The 21,852-nt window shown below is 39.6% G+C and overlaps 1 protein-coding gene across 3 annotated transcripts in view; it reads right to left on the bottom strand.

The window, feature by feature from the left end:
- Positions 1-8,918, bottom strand: part of LOC149831660 (protein SWOLLEN 1-like) — a 56,831-nt gene extending 47,913 nt beyond the window's left edge. For all 3 annotated transcript variants that reach the window (XM_090014053.1, XM_090014052.1, XM_090014051.1), the window contains exons 1-2: positions 8,504-8,918; positions 7,600-7,899 (exon numbers count right to left, since the gene is read on the bottom strand). In XM_090014053.1, coding sequence (XP_089870179.1) covers positions 7,600-7,899; positions 8,504-8,905 — 702 coding nt within the window. In that variant the 5' untranslated portion in view covers positions 8,906-8,918. The remainder of the gene's footprint in view (positions 1-7,599; positions 7,900-8,503) is intronic.
- Positions 8,919-21,852: the final 12,934 nt, after the last annotated feature.

Here is a 21,852-nt window from a genome sequence, read left to right on the forward strand (position 1 = left end):
GGGTGGGTGACCGACCATACACTACTTGGAACGGAGATTTACCAGTAGAACAGTTAATGGAGTTGTTATATGCGAACTCGGCTTGGGGCAATACGAGATCCCAAGTTTTGACATTTTCTCCCACTAGGCTCCGTAATAAATTTCCTAAGGTGCGGTTCACAACTTCGGTTTGGCCATCAGTCTGGGGGTGATACGCACTACTGAACTGAAGCTTAGTCTTCAACAGGGCCCATAACGATTTCCAAAAGTGACTCATAAAACGCGTGTCACGATCAGAAGTGATTGTGTGAGGTAGACCATGGAAACGAGCAACGTCCTTGAAATAATATGAGGCGACTAAAGAGGCATCGGTGGTTCGCTTACACGGGACAAAGATAGCCATTTTGGAGAACCGGTCAACAACTACTAAAATTGAATCAAAACGACGTGGTGTGCGGGGAAGGCCCATGATAAAATCCATGGATACGTGCTCCCACGGCCATTCAGGAATGGGTAACGGAGTATACAAACCACTATTCTGACGATGACCCTTGGACACTTGACACACATGACAGCCTTGGATGAACTTGACAACATCTTTGCGCATTTTGGGCCAAAAGTATCGTTCATCTAAGAGAGCGAACGCCTTATCATGCCCGAAATGCCCTGCTAACACTCCTTCATGTAATTCAGAAATCAACTGAAGTCTAAGGGAGAAATCGGGCACACATAATTTGTTACCATGGAAGAGGTAACCATTATGAATACAAAAACGAGGGTCGAGGGTGCGATCTGAAGAGATGCACCCTTCCCAGACTTTGTGAAAATCAGGGTCCGTGGGGTATAATTCATTGCATTGTTCGAAGCCAATGACCTGCACTGACATAGTCATCAGAAGGTTGTTCTTCCTACTAAGAGCGTCAGCCACCTTGTTCAGGGTACCAGATTGATGGCGAAGCGAAAAGGTGTACTCTTGCAAGAAGCTAACCCACTTGGCATGACGAGCACTCAACTTCTTTTGACTATTCAGATACTTCAAAGCCTCATGGTCCGTGTACAAGACAAATTCCTTATAAATGAGATAATGTCTCCAATAACGAAGGGCTTGTACCACGACATAGAACTCAACATCGTAAGTGGAGTATTGGCACCTGGCCTGAGTCAGTTTCTCACTAAAGAAGGCAACGGGTCTACGATTCTGACTCAAGACAACGCCAATCCCCACTTTAGAGGCATCACACTCAACCTCAAAGACTGCACTAAAATCAGGGAGAGCTAAGACAGGAGCACTGGTCATTTTTTCTTTGATGATCGTAAAGGCTTTGCCAGCCGCGGGCGTCCAATGAAAACTAGTACCTTTTAGGCACTCCGTGATGGGGGCCATAAGGGTACTAAAATTCCTCCTGAAACGTCGATAAAAAGTGGCTAACCTGTGGAAGCTACAGATCTCTCCTATAGTCTTTGGGGTAGGCCAATCGACAATCGCGCGGACTTTTGAGGGGTCGGCCTTGACGCCATCAGATGACACAATAAAACCTAAGAACACGACACTGGACGTCATAAACTCACACTTTTTGGCATTTGCATACAATTTTTCCTTCCTCAAAATACCTAAGACTTGACGCAGGTGACTCAAATGATCGGACAATGATGAACTATAGATCAAAATGTCGTCAAAGTAGACAACAACAAACTTCCCAATACACGGACGCAAGACTTGGGTCATCATGTTCATAAAGGTACTTGGGGCATTAGATAACCCAAACGGCATGACTAACCACTCGTACAATCCATCACGCGTCTTGAATGTCGTTTTTCACTCGTCCCCTTCGCGTATACGAATCTGGTGATACCGGCTTTTTAGATCTATTTTAGAGAAAATGGAGGCACCAGATAACATATCAAACATATCATCCAAACGAGGAATGGGAAAACGGTATTTGACTGTGATGTGATTGATCGCACGACTATCGACACACATGCGCATGGACCCATCTTTCTTAGGAGTAAGGCGGGTACGACACAAGGGCTAACACTCTCGCGAATGAAACCCTTTTGCAGTAATTCCTGAACCTGTCTTAATAACTCAGTGTGCTTAGAGGGGTTCATGAGATATGCGGGAAGGTTGGGTAGACTCGACCCTGGCACAAAGTCAATGGCATGCTGAACTACCCTTGCCGAAGGTAATCCATCAGGTAGTTCATCCGGCATAATGTCGTGGAACTCCTCTAGAAGAGGGGCAACGTCCGCGGGAATGGACACTGACGAATTCATCACTGGCTTTGCCACTAGGGCATAACAATAGCCATCTTCCTGACAATGGTTTAGGAAAAGCCGGTACGAGAGGCCTGCGAGTCGGGGGACTCGCTCAGGTTTGTCCACGGTGGGAAAGTCGGTCTCCTTGATAGGTAGAAGGACTATCTTATGGCCATTAAAGATAAAAGAGTGTGTTCTTGAAGCCATCGTGAGTTGTCTGGCGATCAAACTGCCAGGGACGTCCCAAAAGAATGTGACACACGTGCATAGGGGCTACATCACACCACACCTCATCGTGGTAGTGTTCCCCCATGGAAAACCGGACTAGGCATCGCTGAGTGATGGGAACCTCGTTTCCTTTCTTGAACCAGGCCATCTTATAGGGTTGGGACAACTTTTCGGTGTTGAGTTTCAAGGTAGACACCACACTCTCAGACACCATGTTCTCACATGCTCCGATGTCAATGATGACATCACAAGCGTGCCCCTCACAGTTGCACCGGGTCCTAAAAATGTTATTCCTTAGCCATTTCGATGGGGCCGATTCTCGGAGTGTGGTCAACACATGACGGATGGACAACAAACTTTCGACGTTGCCGTCGAACTCTATAACTCCCTTCTCATCCTCATCTTCAACTAATGACTTGTCATCACTATCACTCTCACTTGCGGATGCAGACTCTACAATTCCTTCAACAAGATGGGTGTTCCTGCTCACGGTGGGACACTTGAACGCGACATGCCCTAACTCTTGACACCTAAAATAACAAAGGGTTGAATCACTAGGTTTGACTTTGGACCGGGTGTGGAAAGTTGGGTCTGACTGGTCAGGTTTGCTCTAGGCTTTGAATCACTAGGGGAGCTTGTTCCCCTGGTTGGGAAACCCGACTTAGGTCGACTGGTGGGTTCACTACAGGTCGTCCTATATTCTTGCCTCCGCTTCAGCTTGTCCTCGATGTTCATGGCGTAACTACTGGCTTGATCTAATGTCTTAACTGTGACACAACTAAAATCATTAGAGATAGCAGGACGGAGACCCGAAATGTACCTCGTGACCTGCTGACGAGTTGTTTCCTCGATCTGCACATGCAGGGAAAGACGATGGAACTCCGCGGTGTACTCTGCTACAGTTCGGGCACCTTGTCGCAGGGTCAGGTATTCCTTGTACGCTCGCTCGGCGTGATCTGAAGGCACGAATTTTGACTGCATCAATCGTTGCATTTCCTCCCACGACTGTACGCGCTCTAATCCCTACCGCTCCCTCGATCGTTGTAGCTCCACCCACCATGTCTGTGCTAGGCCTCTCAATCGAGTAGACGCTAGAGAGACACGACGATGTTCAGCGACAGTGTGGTAGTCGAAGAAGAATTGCATGGCATAAGACCAGTCGAAGAACTGTTTTGCGTCGAATCGCCCTGCAAACTCCGGAAGATCCAGTTTCACCCCATAAGTGGAAGAGTGGTCTGGTGCTCTCTGTGGTCGCGGCTCCACCATTCCTGCAGGATGCTCGTTCCAAAAATTGTCGTCGTCCCATTCTGCTTCATTGTCCATGGTGCGGTATTGTTCGCCGGGATGCTGGTGCTGTCGAACTCTACCGGTAGGGGGTCGACGGTCGGGGCGCGCCTGTTCCTGCTGACATTGCCTCGGTCTGGTCTGCCCGTGGGCGGGCACCATCTGCGGCCGGTATTGTGGTACTGGAATGACGGGAAGTCCAAGGTAGGGTGGAGGATTCGGGTGGGGTTCAGGTTCCTGGCGGGTAGAGTTGGTATAATATGGGAGTGGGTTATGAGTGTAGTGTTGGGTCGGATGCTGCAGTGGGTTCTGGGTCAAGGTTGGGTAGACAGGTGGGTTTGGGTATAAGGTCTGGTGGGTAGGTTGATGGGTTGACTCGCCCGATGGGATATGGATCGGGCCCATTCCTACGCTATTCGTCGGACCTAGATATGGATGGGTTGGATCGAGGTTCGAGTTGTGGGGATAATAGGCTTGGTTTGAACTCGATCCCCGATCCATAAGACTATGGGTCTGGTTTTGACCCACCTCAAAACCAAACTGGAGCTCCGCTCGGGTCCGATATGGGTTAGGGTCGGCATGGGATCTAATTTGAGGGTCAAAATTACTGAGTTGGTTCTGGTTCGGGGCTGCCCGTGAACCTGAACCAACTAGGTAGGTTGGGTAAGGGGTGTCTAGACCCAAACCCGCTCCCTGAGACCCAAGGGTTGGTCCCAACGAAACGGGCATGTGCCCTGCCGTAACGAACACCGGGTTGGACCCTCTTGGGTCAGGTCCACCCCAATGGGTTTGGCCCGCTCCCGCTCGTAGAGGTACAGTCTCGGAGCCTCCCCGCGCGGGATCGGGAGGGATAAATGGTTCTCTCCTGGTTCGGACAGACGAACCCGGGCCTACAACAGGGCCCAGCGTGACGCTGGGGCCCTGCCGACCTAGCTCCATCTGCAGCACCTCTTGTGCAGTGCCCTGCCATGAGTCAGGGCCTGCAGGTGGGCCCAGCGCAAGGCTGGGGCCGTGCAGGCTCGGGTCGGCCTGCGGCATAGCCACATGTGCGCGTGACCACGAGCCTGGACCTGCAGGTGGCCCCAGTGCACTGCTGGGACCCTGCAGGCTCGGTCCCACCTGCGATCCCAACGCAGGGGGACGCTGTTTGGGGTGAGGGGTCGTTACCAAGGAGTTACTGCTCATCGGGGCTCCCTAGTGTTGCTGCAAGTTGTTCAGATCAGGGGCGATGGCTGTCGCCGGCAGGAACGCAGTGACGCGACCCTGCTGGAGTTGCGTCTACTGCAGGGGTGCGGTAGCGCTGGGAATCAAACTTGCGGTTGCGCCCTCGACGAGGTCTGCGCCCAGTATTGCGCACGGCTCTTGGGGTGATTCGAGTGTTGTTACGTGATCTTCAAACCCATCCATCCTCTTTGACAGGCCGGTGATGTCCCTACTCATTCGCAGCATGTTCTCTTGGATTTTCATCAACACGTCCATGACACGCAGTAAGGGGTCTTCACTGCCAGCCTCTTCATGTTCCTTGCCTCGCACCGGATCGGTCCCTGCTTCAAGAGTCATCTCGCTGATGAAGAAGGGTGCGGCTCTGATACCACTTTGATGCAGCCCACGTCAGAGGAGGAGTGAAAACAAAGGCCCACCTTGAATCGGTGTGGCTGAACCTCTTTATTAATCTCAAATAGTTTCAATAAACAATGGGGGAAAGCAAATAACAATAAAGAACTTAAAAGAAAGACAGGATGCAGGTAATAAAGAATAAGAAAATGCAGGAAGAGAATGACGGCTGAAACTTTCCAATAATCTGCCCCACGCAACCCTAGGAAGGGCCTTTTAAAGGCTATTTACTGGACCCGGGTCGCAGGTCCAGACTTGGATCCGACCCACGATCCGGGTCAGCTTCTATCTGCTGCTGGTTCTGGGGTGTGCGAACTCCACCACGCCTGGCGTAGGTGCGCAGGGGTACCTCCCTGCGTCGTGGCTCCGTCCCTGCAAGTGAGTCATACACGCGGGGTCGTTCATCTGCCCTTTGTGGCGGATCGGGTGGCACGATGGACCCAATCGAGTCCTGCCCTGCATCACAAATGCATAGCAATCCACCTAAATAAACACAGCAAAGATCCTCACATAAAGTATGAATCAGATATATCATTGTTCTCAACCTGAAATCCAAGTGTTTTCACGTCTCAATATTCCACCTAGAGCCCTCAACAATGTTACAAATAATTTCAATGCTCACATAAAATTAATAGCTTTTAATTTTAATCTTTCACATATGATGCACATATGAATGAACCCCCTCCCACAAGTCTTCACATATGCATAGTTTTCAAGTGTCCACATTGACATGGAGTGTTGTCTTTGTGCATGTGGTACGAGCATCTTGCAGATGTTTTACCTATACATATGCACATATGTGCCTGTGTATCTGCATCTGCTTAGATAGTGTCTTCTCAAGAAAACAACAAAGATCGCATCCAACCATCAAACAGAATGCACGCCAAGCTGAACATTTAGAACTGGTGGTGAAAATATATTTGCTAATGCTATTATATTTGCAGAGACCTTAGAGATAGTTTGTGTAGTGTATCTTTGGATCAATATCAACTGTATCAAAGGTCCAAAATGTACATGTTAAGATCATTGCTATAAAAGCAAGCATATTTTTACCAATCTTTTTTTTTTCTTAGAAAGTCATTTAATATTCCCAGGAAGAAATCCGGGCAGAGGCCAAAATCATCCATGACCGTGTTTTTGCCATCTTAAAATGGGAGTATGCCTAGATTATATATGTGAATTTCCATCAATTTTATGATTTTTATCCTGATGTCAGCAGAAAACTCCATGTTCAAGCTGACTGGGTCAACATATTGACCTTTCGCAATAGTTCCAATGTCAACACTAAGCGACACCCTCTAATGAAGCAGTGAACTCGCTGATTGGAAAAGAAATAAGATGGGCTCAATAAATAGATGAAACAGGTGAAATCCTTTAACCTCCGTACAACAGTAAGAAGAATGACACATTTACAATGAATAAAAGCCTTAAAGACATAAGGTAGGAAAGAAAAAACCACAAAATAGAGCAATATTAGTTACATTTGTTGAGTGAATTATTCTCATACCTGATATTTGACTTATCAAAACACATTCATACAGCACAAAATCAAACAGTGCAATAATCAACAGAGAGCTCATATTTTGAAAATGGCACTCCTGAAAAGTTTTATTCATTAATACAAGTATCACCCTTTTTTACATCATCACTGCAATGAAAAATTTCTACCATTGCAGGGAAAGGAATTCAAAAAAGCAGAAAAATTCCCATTTGACTTCTGATCAATGTTGCACACAAGGACATGGACAATCATAGTTCATGATCAGTTAAAATGTGCTTGAGATGAATTAAATGTTCATCATTTGAAATATTAAGAGAGAGGCGAAGATCTGTCAAAAATGCTTCCTGATCCCAATTTAAGGGACCAGAAGCATAAAATGCCCGCAAAGTAGAATGATATGCATGCATCTCTAATGCATGTACATTTACTGCTTGTTCTTCTTGGGATTCAGAGGTTGACTGAGCATCATCATCATTATTTCTCTCAAAGGGTTTCCTAGTGAGGGCTCTGGAGTTGTTATAAGTATAGGACAATGAGTGGTTAGTGCTACAGCTAGCAACAGAGGAACCACTACTCTCTTCAGTAACATTTACAGGTCTGGTAAAACAACAAGGTGTATAACCATTTAATTCTTCCCTTGCTACTTCCGTTATGTAAGATCCAAATGTTTTGCAGTTAGTGGGAGTATGCAAGCATTTCTGAACCACCGATGTTTCTAAAAAAGAAACTGCATCTACCTTGTTAAGCAATGGAGGCAACATACTTGGGACAGGCCCTTCGCATGCTCCCACCTTTTCAGTTCTTCTCTTTTTCCGTGTATGCAAGACTCCACCATTTGCCTCACCAGGGCATGGCTCAATAAGAGAATATTGCATTCTTTTTCCACTCACCCAGGAGGATCTGATAATATCCCTGGAAAAGTTATCTCCAGTACATTCTTCATCCATACAATATTTCCTTGATCCAAATTCTGATCTTAAAGAACATCTGCCAACAGTCTGTATCGCTCTGTCATCATCATTTTTTATAACACCATCCTGTATATATCATAAAAAAGCAATGTCAGTAATCAGTCAAGCAAACAACTAAAGTGAAATACATCTCATTGCAAAGAATTGACTAACATCGAAGTTATATGTATTATATAATAGTGTGTCATCCAAAGATGTAGCCAGCTATCATTATTCAAATTTCAAATACAGCCATTAGCCATTATGGATTAACAACTTCTTTTAGAATACCCTCCAAAGTAAAGATGTCACCATCTCCCTTGTGGATTGACAACATGAAGCCTAGCAACTATCTTGACTAAAGCATTGAAACTAGCTACCTTGGGTGCAAACTAATTCACAGAAAAGAAGAGATTACTACAAAAAGTTCCATAATATAATCAGAGATATCTATTATCTTAGAAAAGATCAGGCAGTAAAAGCTGCCATAAAACAAAATTTATATGTGAATTAGTCTATGTTTTGAGGCAAAAGATTAGACAGTGAATGAAACATGTTCTACTCCAATAGAGAGAGATTCTCTGCCTAAAAATAACAACTTGGACTCAAAATGCTGGCACCCGCCAGCCCCCCCCCCCCCTCAAAGTACGAAAAGGGAAAAAAAAAAGTGGAAATAAGATAATGCTAGTACCTTTCCAACATGAACCCATTTGTTGCCATGCCATGCTTGTTGAATCCGAATATTCAATTTATGGATTTGTATGCTTTTATCCGAACCACTGAATCTAACAACAAGCCAATCCTTTGAGAGCACCTTGACAATTTCCCCAATCCGCCAACAGTGGAGATCAAATGCTTCAACCATATTGCCTGCCCTCAAATTCTTTTGGCCTCCAAAACAATTACGCAATGGTCTAAGATCCTCATAGTAAACGGCATCCACTACCTGATCTCCATTGCCATTAACAAGTTTCTCATATCTGACACAGCATGTATTACCATATCTTGAAATGATCTTTGCAGTCCACCAAGAACCAGAAGCACAGCCGTCTCTTCTCCATACCTCAACCACGCCACCTTCGTTAACTTCCATGGTTCTAAACACCTCCAATCTATATATTAAGAAAGAAAAAGAAAAAAATACTCTAGTCAATTTTAGTTACAGGACAATTGAGTAAATTACAAGAACTTTTCACACACTGGATTACAACAAAGAGATATGAGACCAGCTCTTTCAGGTAAAAAAGACATTCATCACAACAATGATCTGAAAACTGAATCAGCTTTAAATTTGAAATAATTAAAACTAATCACTAGAACTTCCACGTTATGTGTGCCGATCATAACAAGATTAACATTGAAATCACAATATCAATGCCAACTTTGAAAATGCGGATGTGTAATATAATCGATCAAAAGCCTAACCGATTCTCATTATGGAACAATTAAAATTAACTACAAAACTTTCCAATCTTCACGATGAAAAGAAGCTTACACACCAGAGACAAGTTTGCTTATATAAAAATTAATCTACAAGAATTTCCACAATAAAACTAAGATTCAAACGCAAAATCATAACTCTGGAAATAAAAACAGTTCATCATATAAATGATCGTTCTCGAAACCAAACCTAAAACCCTAACTGAGATCTTCAGAATGGCAAAAAAAGATATACTATCGGTTTACAGAGAAATTCCCGTATATCAACCATTGTACAGAAAGCGCAACCATAAATGGATCAAAATTATAAAAGAACGTCCTACAAAACAACCAGAACCAGCACCCCTATCTATAGACATTAAATCTCCTTTAAAATGAGATAATCCTATACAAAATTACACAAAAACGTTGGGAAAAAAATCACAACTTTCTCAAGGAAAACCTGCGTCAAAAAACCGAACCACATACTTCCTCCAAACTCGAACAAATGCATGCAAGTCAGGCCAAATCATCGGAGGAAAAAAGAAAACAAAACTTCTTAGGGAAATCCCCGTAAGTTGACCAAAACCACTACAAATATCCTCAAAACTCAGAGAATTCTCCAAATATCAACCAAAACCACAGAAAAACGAAAAAAGGTAAGAAACTCCACGCGATAAATCGGACAAATCCATAGACAAAATAAACGATCGCGACCGATCGAGAGAGAGAGAGAGTAACCTGATGAGGAGACGATCGACGAGAAACTGGTTCCGACGAGCACAGGAAACCCTAACCCTAATTATGATTCAGAGCGCGCTTCCGCCTGAATCAGAGACGACGGTTCAAGGCTTTAGAGGGGCGAGGGAGAGGGGAAGGGTGCTTAAAAATAGACCGCCCTTGACTCGTTGTCTTAATTTTGGCAAAGATGATACCCTTCGCTCAAAAGAGACGTCCCGGTTTTAGTCGAGAGGCCTGTCCTTGTTGTAATGCATCGCTGGTTTCAAAATGAGATACATTAGCTCAGTTACAAATGTTGTTAGCCGGGTTTCCCCGACAAAGATAAATTAGGGCACGTTTGAAAGTGATTAACATATAAGAAAAGTGATGGGAAATGGTACGACTTACAGGGGAAAAAATTACCTATAAAAAGTTTTTGATATGATAGTTTTTTATAAGATAGAAAATTTTTCACTTGTTTTGGTAGCATGAGAAAAATAAAATAAAAAAACTTTAAAAAATAAGAGAGATTTGGAGGGATGGTGGTAGAGCTTCTTCGATGCAGAGGTGGGTGATGGGGGGTGTGGCGAGATGGATGGTAGTGATGATGGTGGTGGAAAATCATAGTGGAGTGATGGTGGAGAGCTTCTTCGATGCCGTTTTTTACGATAAGGGTGATGGTGGGTGGTGAAAAATCATCGTGGGTGGTGGTGGTGGAGCTTCTTCGACATCATTTTTCAAGAGGTGAGTGATGGTGGGTGGTAGTGGTGAAATGGATGATGGTGATGGATAGTGAAAAATCATTGTAGGGAGGGCGGATTGTTGAGAGGTGGGTGATGGTAGTGGTGAGATGGATGGTGGTGGGTGAGTGGGTGTGATGGTGGTGGTGATAGGGAGATGGTGGGTGGTGAGATATGGTGAGATGGGTGGTAGGGAGTGGACCACATCATTTTTTTCTTGGTAGGAAACATTCTTCTACCTTTCCCCATGGAGGAATGTTTCCTATTAAAAAGTATACTTTTTAGAAAAACTCTCTCAGAGATAAGTTTTTTTCTCATTTGGAATGGTCAAAAAATTATACGAATTTTTCATTTTGTATCACTTTTTTTACATCGGGCACATTTAGAAGAAAGGGAAACTCTCATAAGAAAAGAAAGTTTTGCCTATGAGAATTGTTTATGTAATATTTGACATTCTTTGGTGTTTTTCCCAATTCATGTAATATCATGATAATAGAATTTTTTTAGGCATATTTTATGATTTTCGAGTTTGCCTTTGCATTCATATCAAATTTCAAGAACGATCTTTGTTTCATCAAAAAATGGAGTTGTATCAAGTTGGGAGAGTGCTCGACAAGTTTTTGAGACATTTTGGTCAATTCTAGATTGTTTTAAGGGTATTTTCACTTCCAATGACATAGTTGTCCACTCTAGAGTTGACCAGGCCAGTCAATTGCATGGGGGACATATCCAAAATTAATTGTTTTGTTTGGGTGGCATTCTTGTAGTTTTATTTTAGAAAAAATGATAGAATTGGCACCTTTGGCCAATACTGACTTTTTAAGGGCGTTATGGATATTTTGTGTAACACTCTAATTTTTAAATCTCAAAAATAGTTGAATGTTTTTTTTTGAAATACTTTTAATCATTTTAGCAAAATAACAATGAAAAATCTATCGGGACCAAAACTTGGCATGCTACTTTTCGTATACATTCATTACCATACAACAATGAAATAGAAAATAAAGCATTCATGAATTGAATTTAACAGTCCATAATTATCCAAAATTTATTACAAACATCCAAGTATCAAATAAATAAAAAATATCAGTCTAGAGCAATCAAAATTGCTTTCAATCCAAAATGTCAAACGTTTGGGAAAGGTATGGCATGGTCCTCATCGCAACCTCCCGCCAGTACATGTAAATTTACTCACTTCTTGAAAAACATTAAAAACAAAGTATCAGACATACAATATCTCAGTAAGGTAGAGCTATACTGAACAAGTAAACATACGAAAGCAAGAATTTCATCTAACTTTTCATACACTTAATCAAATTAAATATAAAAAAATTCAACATGCATTTCAACAACTTAAGTAAAATGCATGAACAGTTAAAAATGCATGTACTTACTAATGAAGAAGCCATTCATATGCATGAATTGATTCTTATCTTTAATTTTATTTTCTTTCTTATATGATGCATGTCATACATATCTAATGCACAATCACTTAAGTTACAATTTTTAATAGATCCCTGTGGGTACAAACATAGGCAAAAGTCTTAGGCCAGGGCCACGACGCAGGTGGTGTTTTCAATCAAGGGGTAACTTTTATCTTGGTTGGGTACCATTCGACAATGACGGATGAGGGACGCAAAGAGCGAGAGAAGTTCTCACACTACAATTTCGATGGATCAAAATTTACTCATGAGATTTTGTATCCTTCACACTACAGTCTAGTGTGGAGGGTTCTCTTATCTTCATGGTTGGGGAGGAGCAACCTTCCGTACTTAAAACAATACCCAGGAAGTCAGATTAGTACCGCTCATCTTCTCTTAGTCAGTATCAGTCATTTAATGTTATATGTTTAACCTTTAGTAATATGTTTTACATGCAACATCCATCTATCAGTCTCAATCAATAAATTTGGCCATATCAAGGCCCATGGATGCATTTTCGAAACCTTTAATTTGAGAACATAGTAGGTATTTCATTATTTTCAAAATCGTGCATGAATGCGTAACAGGGGAATGAAATTTCTTTAGATACTAGATGCATCCATTCATTCACATTATTCATATCATTCATATCATGTACATGCCAATCATACATAAGGATTTACAACATGCTCAATAATATACGACGTTTACATTCATTACACATAATAGGCACTTAGGTCCAACCATTATATATAGGCCACGAGTACGCTTGTACCTTAATATTTTTATCAATTTGTGTCTTATGAGTGGACACTTTAATTTTACATAGCAAACCCATACTTATAACAGTTCATAGTAGATAAACATCCATTCAAAATAACATGCATTCATACGCATAGTTTTCACAACAAATAACTACTCGGGATTCAAACCGGATTCCTATCTCATAAAACTCAACTTTGTCTGACTGTTACAGAGACTGTAAATCAATTAATAGTCAGAGCTAAATTTTTCACAGTTTGTAGAAAACTTTGTCAGCTTTCTGATGCCGCAAACTGTTTATAAAAAATCATTCTTATGAGAAAGTTACGACAATTTTATGCAAGCCTATACTTTTCTGCTCTAACTGCCACTGAACAGTGCTCAGTCAATGAGCAGAGCTCAATATTTGACAATAGGTGTGCAATTTTATTAGCTTTCCAACACAACAAACTCCTTATCAAAACTCCTCCAAACAAAAGAGATACAAGCGATTTACTGATCGGGTGTTAGGTTGAAAATACGTAATACCAGGTATAGGCATTCGAATGGGACCAAAACAGGTCACCCAAATCCAAAATTCTATTTTTTTTTGCATGAATTAAACTAGAAAAATTATAAGATTTAAACTACACTAAACTAAAATAGTGTAAAATGGACAAATCTTATTTTCGCAACCGTTTGGTTGGAAAACAGACCCGTCTCTTATAGGGCGTATTTTCTTAAAAATAATTTTGGCAAATTTTATAATAAAATAAGTAAATCATGCAAATTTCCTATGAATAAAAATAAAAAAACCATGCAATAATTATAGAATATCAGCATGCGCATACACTATGATTCACAATTAAATTTGGCATGAAACTAATTAGACATATCATGGTTTTTATTAGAATTATTGATTTTTTTTTTCTGAGAAACCCGATAACACCAAATATATAATTTCTAAGGAATTCCACTATAGAAATCATTCAAATTTTTACATAGCATCTATATTAACATGATCCACTAACTCAAATTGAAATTTGCATAAAAATAATTCGATAACCTATGTATTTTGAAATTTTTACAATTATATTTTTTAAGAAACCAATTTTTTAGAAAAACATGATTTTTAGAGGGGTTTTCTTTCGAAAACCTATTCTATTTTCATACTTTGATAGACCTAAGCCAAACCCACCTGTAAGAGGAATGGTTTAGGGTCTATACTTATGAAAAATTGTTGAAATTCATGCCCACAAATTATGTTCTATAAGTAGAGCATAGAATCCCTATATCTTTGACAAAAAATGATCCTACGAGCGTAAATTGCTCTTTTCGCATGAACCAGCCATTCCACACTAACAATAGCCTTGTCCACGACCTCCTTACGCTCCCTTCACACCCATAGAAGCCTCCTTTGCTTAGCCAATGGTGAAAATACCAAGAGTTTGGTGTAGGGGAAAGGAAAAGAGAAGAGGGATTTGGGGAGAGAGAAAGGACTTCAAGAAAAATCAAAGGGGATCAAATGTGTGTGTGGGAGGGGGGGCGTGAGCCCCTCCTCACTATTTATAGACTTAGGCTAGGGGTCAAGGGCTGGAATCAATCCTAGCCCTTGATCCAAATCAAGGCTAAGTTTCCAAATTCTAAATTCTATTACCTTCCTTTTCTTTTTTTTTTATCTTTTTTTATATTAGTTTAAGTATAGTATATAACATATATTTTATGCTACATAAGTAAGGAAGGGGTGGGTCGATCCCCATGGGTTGGGCACCCTTTCCATTTTTCATAAAGGTCAACTTGCTTGCTTGGCAAGCAAGTTGACTTTGTAAGTTTTATTTATTTTTTCTTCTTTCTTTCCTTCTTCCTTCCTTGGTCTAGCTCTTTCTTAGGCCCTTCTAGAGCCCTCTAGGCTAGATGCCCCCCCCCCCCCCCTTATGGGGTTTGGTTTTGGAAAAAGACAACTTTTGACTTTTAAATTAAAGTCATTGTTATTTGGCAAGTTTTAGCTTAACTTATTTTTAAATTTTTTTTTTTACAAATTTAAAGTTTAAATTAGATGCCACATAGGATGGGATGGCCCACCAATGGACTCCTACCAAATTATTAAATTTAACTAATTATTTAAATTTCATTCAATTAAATGAAATTCTAGTTTAATTCAAATTAAATTCAAACAGAACTTTATAAAAATTCAAATGTAAAATTACATGAAATATAAATAAATGCAATTTTGATAGGCTTACATGTAATTAAAATCTATTTATAAAATTTTGAACTCTCATATATTTAAATTATTTAATTTAATTATCCCTTAAGGGTTAATTTGAATTTCTCAAAAATATTTTTTGAAAAATTTGAACTCAATAGGGTCAATCAGACCCTTGGGCATGTGGGGTATGTTTTCCATATTTAAATTTTTTCTAAATCCTACAAACCCTCTAACACAGAATGTAACATCTATGAATTTTTCTTTAATTTAACTTTTATAAATCTGTTAATTCAGGCGATATTCGAGAGTCTACGTTGACTCAATAGTGTTTTGGACTCAAACTAGGGTCCATGAGTGGCTCAGAAGGGTCACGCCCAGCCCAGTAGGGTACCAGTTATGATTAGGGTGGCTCACAGGAGTTCAGGGGTGACTTAGGGTTATTTGGATCTTGAATGGGCTAGGTTCGGATCCAAACATTAGTTTGGATTTAGTATTATTTTGAATCTCATGTTTGGATATGAATCTTTAAATTGGTTTTAGTCTTGGATCTTTTTGTTTGGTTCTTAGATCCAACCCAACTAGGTTTTTGGATCTGGATCAAGTTTTTGGAATTGGATCATTTTGGTTTTGGACCCAAGTGAGATCCACTCCAGACCGTAGAGAGTCTTTTTAAAACCCTAGAAGGCTCTAGAGAGGGTGGAATGCCCCTCTCCAGTAGATCCATAATTAATGAATTTAATTAGAAATTAAGTAAGATTAGAATAATAGTTAATTAAATTAATTATATAATTAATTTAAGAAATTAGTTAGTATAATTCTTATTGGACTCTTGGGGATCAACCCTAGATAGAGTACTGTTAGTTTTGGAACTCCAAGGAGAGGGATGCCTTCCCTTGTTAGGTTTTTATTATATAAAGAAAAAAAAAGAGGCAAGTCTCTTTATTATTCTTATTTTCTATTCTCTCTTCTTCTTCCTCTTCTTTCTTTCTGCTTTCTTGGAGCTTTTCCAACAGACATTTAAACTCCTCTAAGAATCTAAGATGGGAGATGAAGGCTGATCTACGTTTGAGAACCCATTTAAGATAGGTACATCAATCGCGTAGGCATCGATTTTTCCAAATGCATGAAATATGCGTTGGACGATTTTCAGATATGAACCAATGATGGATCAGACCTTGAAACACCTCTCTAAGATTGATTTTCAATCTAGAGAACTTTTTTTATGGATCTATGTTATCAAAGAATAAAAAAGAAAAATGATTTTTGAAACACGATGATTTACAGGCTTATAAAGAAAAAAAATGATTTGGGAAAAGAAACTTGTTATTTGTTATATCTTGTTCATTCTAGCATGTTTAATACATTAATCTTAGTTTATATTGCTAAAATATATGATTTATAAGTTCTAAAAATTCGTTATGTGCTTGAATCAATGTTCTTGTATACGAAAGATCGATTTAAAGAAGGTTTTTGCAAAAATGTTTTTTTAGGGTTTTGATGATTTTGATAAAGAAAGTTGATATGAGCATGTATGATGGAATATTTTATGTTTAGCATGATTAAACAACATATTAATGTATAAAGAATCCACATTTTCATGATTGTTTAGGGTATGAGTTGATTAAAATTCTGGTGAAGAAAAAAAAACTGATGGAGAAGGATGAGAAATTTGTGAATGGTAAAAATGGAGGAAAGAATGAGGAGAGGTGAAGTCGTGTGAGGTTGTGTGTTCGAGTGTGTTGCTGGTCGTGTGAACAAGGTCTGGACACCTTGTGACTGTTGTTTGAGAGGTCTACTTGATCGTGTTTGTGCCATTGAAGTTGAGCTGGTTTTCGTTTCGTGGCTATAAAGGAGATAAACAAACTTCTAACCTCGTTTTTCTCTCATTTTGAATATTGTAGTTTCAGCAACTTATGAATGATAATTTTTTACTGTGATTGTTTGTTTCAGATCATCTGCAGTTTTAAATCCTCTAAATTGAAAAGTGTTTATTGCCTTTTTAAAATTTTGGTGAAGTTGGCTTAACTGGTTTTTGCGTTTGCAACTTCTGAGTTTTGGGTTTGTGGTTGTGACATTTCTCAATACTCGAGTTATCAGACATGACCCCAGTAAATCGCCCATATTGGTCTAGATACTGGTTTAATTCAAATGTTCTTTAGCTTGCTGGAAAGCTAAGATGCCGACCATCAATATTGTTGTTGAATCCCTTGCATGATTCGTCCATCTGGGTCCTCAACATTTGCTATCAAGTCTTTGGCGAACAGAACCTATCTGTGTCTTGTCATGTACAAAACACTCCTGCATAGTTTTTCATATTTACTAGATATTTTTTTGTCTTTTGCATGAAATATCATGTGGTTTGATTCTTTGAAAAGTTAAGACGTGGGTCTATAACTTTCGTGTTTAAAATTTTTGCTGAATCATCACTGACATTGCTCTAAAATATTGTTGTTTTGGGGTCTACAAAACAACATGATTCCAATCCTGTTAATTTGTTCTCTGGGTAGATATTTGTATTTACTGAATATCCTGATATTCCATGCATTGTTTATGAACCTAAAAACTGCTTTGATTATCCAACATCCTGCTAGTTCTTGCTTCTGTTTTGATTTTTTCAAGATTCGAATGTTTGAATGCCCGAAACTCAACATTGATTTGCTGCATGTTTTAAACCTTATTTCACCCTACACATCTATCAGAACATAGAATATCTAAGCTTCCAAAATTCGTAGAGACCAGTAGGATTATCAAAAAATTTCAAACTCTGGCATTCTAAAAAGGTTTCAATTTGACCTTCAAATCTTTTGTTCAAAGTTTTCTGAAACTCCTTCATCAGAGGGCTCAAAACCCCTCCCGAACCGACTGTCTGTCGAGACCAGTCAGTCTGTCAAAGACAAGTCTCACTGGTCCAGACTTTCATCTGTGGACCAGACAGTTCAGATATGACTTTTATGAACTTAGATCTGTTAATAAGGTGTGTGTGTTGTGTAACTTTCTCATCTTGGCCACCTCTATCGAATCAAAGTATTGTGGCCCCGAATTTTCGTTTTCCAAAGTTCTGTTTGGACTCGTCTGCATATTAATAGCTTTCATGCATGTCGAGATCCAGTTGGATCATGGATTGTGGATCGGTCTCTGTGCTGGGTTTGCTATCATTTGGTATCAAAGCCGACCGAGTCTATATCATTTAGTATCAAAGCCAACCAAGTCTACATCATTTGGTATCAGAGCCGATTGTCGGGTTTCTTAATCTGACATTATCTGTGGGTCTAGAAGTCAGAGCGAGGGTTGCCAGATTTCTTAATCCGACACAATCCCGTTGTTTGTGGTCCCCTTAAATTTTTTTTAGGAACCATCAGCAATGTCTGGGCGAACAAGATGTAGGGGTCGAAGCAAGTATAGCCCTGAAAAGGAAATTCGCGACCTTGGGCATGGAACTCGAACCCTGCAGCATAAAATCAAAGATTTGAGTCATAGAATGGAGGATTTTATCAGAGAGCAGAAGAGGTCATCCGAGCGAAGTTAACACAATTCTCGAGAAATGCGTAAGACATATTCTTATGACTCTGATGATGAATTTGAGTCAGAACGAGATAAGAAAATTATGAATTTGGAATGTCAAGTTCTCGCTAAGCAAACACGACTTGCAAGGGTAAAATCAAAACTTTATGAAATGGAGTTAGAGGAAGAACTTCGACACAGATCATATCTGCTTTGATCCTTGAGTTCTTATAGGCAATCTGATTCCGTTCGTGGGTCTGACCCACATCAGTATTCGTACTCGTGTAGACAGATGGATCTGCCTAAAAGATCCAATTGGGAGTCTCATATTCCAAATTTGACGTCCAATTATGTGAAATTTTTTCATAGAGAATTGAGGCAGGACCCTCGTACGCCAGTCACATCTTTTATTCCCTGACCCAACCCTACCTCATTCAAGCATATTAATGCTAAGGTCAGATTAGAGGAGACCTTGTATCTGAATTGCGAAGATGAAGAGATCTATGATCCTTATGACTTAGAACCTCAAAAAATTGAAGAAGCCATAGTGGAATTCGAGGATTCAAATTTTGAAAAGGAGTCCAAGTGTGAAGAAATCAGTCACACTCATGTCATTTTCATAAAGAAACCTCCTGAAGAGCCTTTTTGTAAAATCTTTGGAGATCCAATATTCGACGAGGTCAATGAGGAGAATGAATATGAACCTATCTTCGACAAAGAGGCCAATGAGTTATCTAAAATCTTGTCACTTTTTTACAGAGATTGCCATGAAGAGCGTTCTATTAATTTTGGTAATGCTTTGTTTAATGAAATTTCCGAAGGTTGTCTCTCTTTGATCAAGGACAAATTCATCATTGATAATCTGTTCTATGACGATGTTGATGAAAACCTTGAGGATGAAGAATCTTTTGTATGTGAGGATGTCGTCTATAACTTCACGCATGTCATTAATAACCCCAACTTCGAGGAGAATATCAAAATTGAAATGATGGATTATGATATTGACGATCAACAAGAAAGGTGTGTCCATGAGCCCTTAGATGTTGAAAATTCTTCCGTTGATTCATTAGAGAATTTAAAGTCCCACTCTAGTCTTAAAAGTGAGTCCAACACTTTAGGAGTGGCTAGCATTAAAGTCTCAAATCTTGTTTATGCCCATTAAGGATTAGTTGATAATCATGATTATGCCTCATTGATCAATCTTAATAATAAGCTTGAATTACTGCTTCATTGTGTTGCTTGTGAATTATCATGTAAGTGCCCATATTTTTATGTCAAATTTGCTATCTTGAAAGACATGATTCATAGGCAAATTTTATCTGTTTTTTATCCAAATTTTATTTCTATCATTCGAGCTTTAATGCATTAAAAAGTTATAAAATATAATGTCTTAGATACTTTTGAGCTCTAATTACATTATTCTGCTTTGCATTATTGTGAATTTCATTTTGCTCAAAATGTTGAATTACTTTGCATGAATTATTATGCTCATTCTGATATAAAATTGCCTTCCTTGCATAGTTTAGTTTTTATTGCTTTGGTCAGTGTTTGCATTGATTATATTTTGAACTTGTGTAGGGATTATGGCATGGCGCTCAAGAAGAACCAGGCTCCAAGATGAAGCCTTTAGACCCAAGGGGAATGATGCAGAGCATTCTGAAGATCCGAGCTTTGAAGACGAATTAGATTCAAATCCAATTCCCAAGATCCGATCCAAGATGCGATCCATGGTAGATCCAATCATGCAGAACTATTTGGGTCCAATTGGATCTCTGCCAACACAAATCTATGTTGAATATCACATTTCAAATTCTGAGATGTTTTGCATTTATCTTCTCAGAGATTATAATTTTGTTTTTCGATTCCATTTTGGCATATTAAGGAATCATATTAAATATGTTTTTTTTAGGTGCCAGATTCTACAGATCCGGATAGTTCTGGTGCTCTGTAGGATCTCTTTTGTGGTACTAGAGGGCGTATGGGGTATTCGGGTAATTTTTATTTTTCAATCGCACTGTATTTTAATGCAATTTTTGTGCACGGTCCATATTTCAGCCAATTTAGATCTTGCCAAAGATCCAAATCCATAAGAAGACCCATAGTTGGCGCCACCCTGGTGTGGAAAGCCTTGTTTGAAATTAGCTTTTGACTCTGAGGTCAAAAAAGTTGTTAAAAGGCTATTCAAAGCTGAAACAAAAATAGTGCAAATTTTAAAAAATGCTTGGAAAAGAGGTTGCCTTGGAATGACCCTCTCTTAATGGTGCTCCTTTTTTGGAGCTTAAGAGCCCAAGGGGGGGGGGGGGGGTGGAGTTTGAGGAGCTGAGTTAATTAAAATTTTGGTGAAGAAAAAATATTGATGGAGAAGGATGAGAAATTCGTGAATGATAAAAATGGAGGAAACAAGGAGGTGAGGTCAAGCTGTGTGAGGTTATGTGTTCGAGTGTGTTGTTGGTCATATAAACAAGGTTTGGACACCTTGTGGTTGTTGTTTGAGAAGTTGGAGACGTCTACCTGATTGTGTTCATGCCATTAAAGTCGAGCTGGTTTTCGTTTCGTGGCTGCAAAGAAGATAAACAAACTTCTCCTTGTTTTTCTCTCATTTTGAATATTGTAGTTTTGGCAACTTATGAATGCTAGTTTGTTACTGTGATTATTTGTTTGAGATCATCTGTAGTTTTGAATCCTCCAAATTGAAAAGTGTTTCTTGCCTTGTTAAAATTTTGGTGAAGTTAGCTTATCTGGTTTTTGCATTTGCAACTTCTGAGTTTCGGGTTTGTGGTTGTGACGTTTCTCAATACTGAGGTTGTCAGACATGACCTCAGTAAATCGCCTATATTGGTCTGAATACTGGTTTGATTCAAGTGTTCTTTAGCTTGTCAGAAAGCTAAGTTGTTGATCATCAATATTGTTGTTAAAGCCTTTGCATGATTCATCCATCTAAGTCCTCAAAATTCATTATCAATTTTTGGGCGAACAGAACCTATCTGTCTCCTATCCTATACAGAACACTCCTGGACAGTGTTCTGTATTTACTGAATATTTTCCTGTTTGTGGCATGAAATCTCGTGTAGTTTGATTCTACGGAAAGTTGAGACGTGGATCTACAACTTTTGTGTATAAGATTTTTTCTTAATCATCACTAACATTGCTCTAAAATATTGTTGTTTCGGGGTCTGTAGAAAACCGTGATTCCAATCCTGTTAATTTGTTCTCTGGGTAGATATTCGTGTTTACTGAATATCCCAATATTCCATGCGTTGTTTATGAACCTAAAAATTTCTTTGATTAG

The sequence above is a fragment of the Nuphar pumila genome, chromosome 7, assembly GCF_984573655.1.
Source record: "Nuphar pumila chromosome 7, dmNupPumi1.hap1.1, whole genome shotgun sequence".
NCBI lineage: Eukaryota > Viridiplantae > Streptophyta > Magnoliopsida > Nymphaeales > Nymphaeaceae > Nuphar > Nuphar pumila.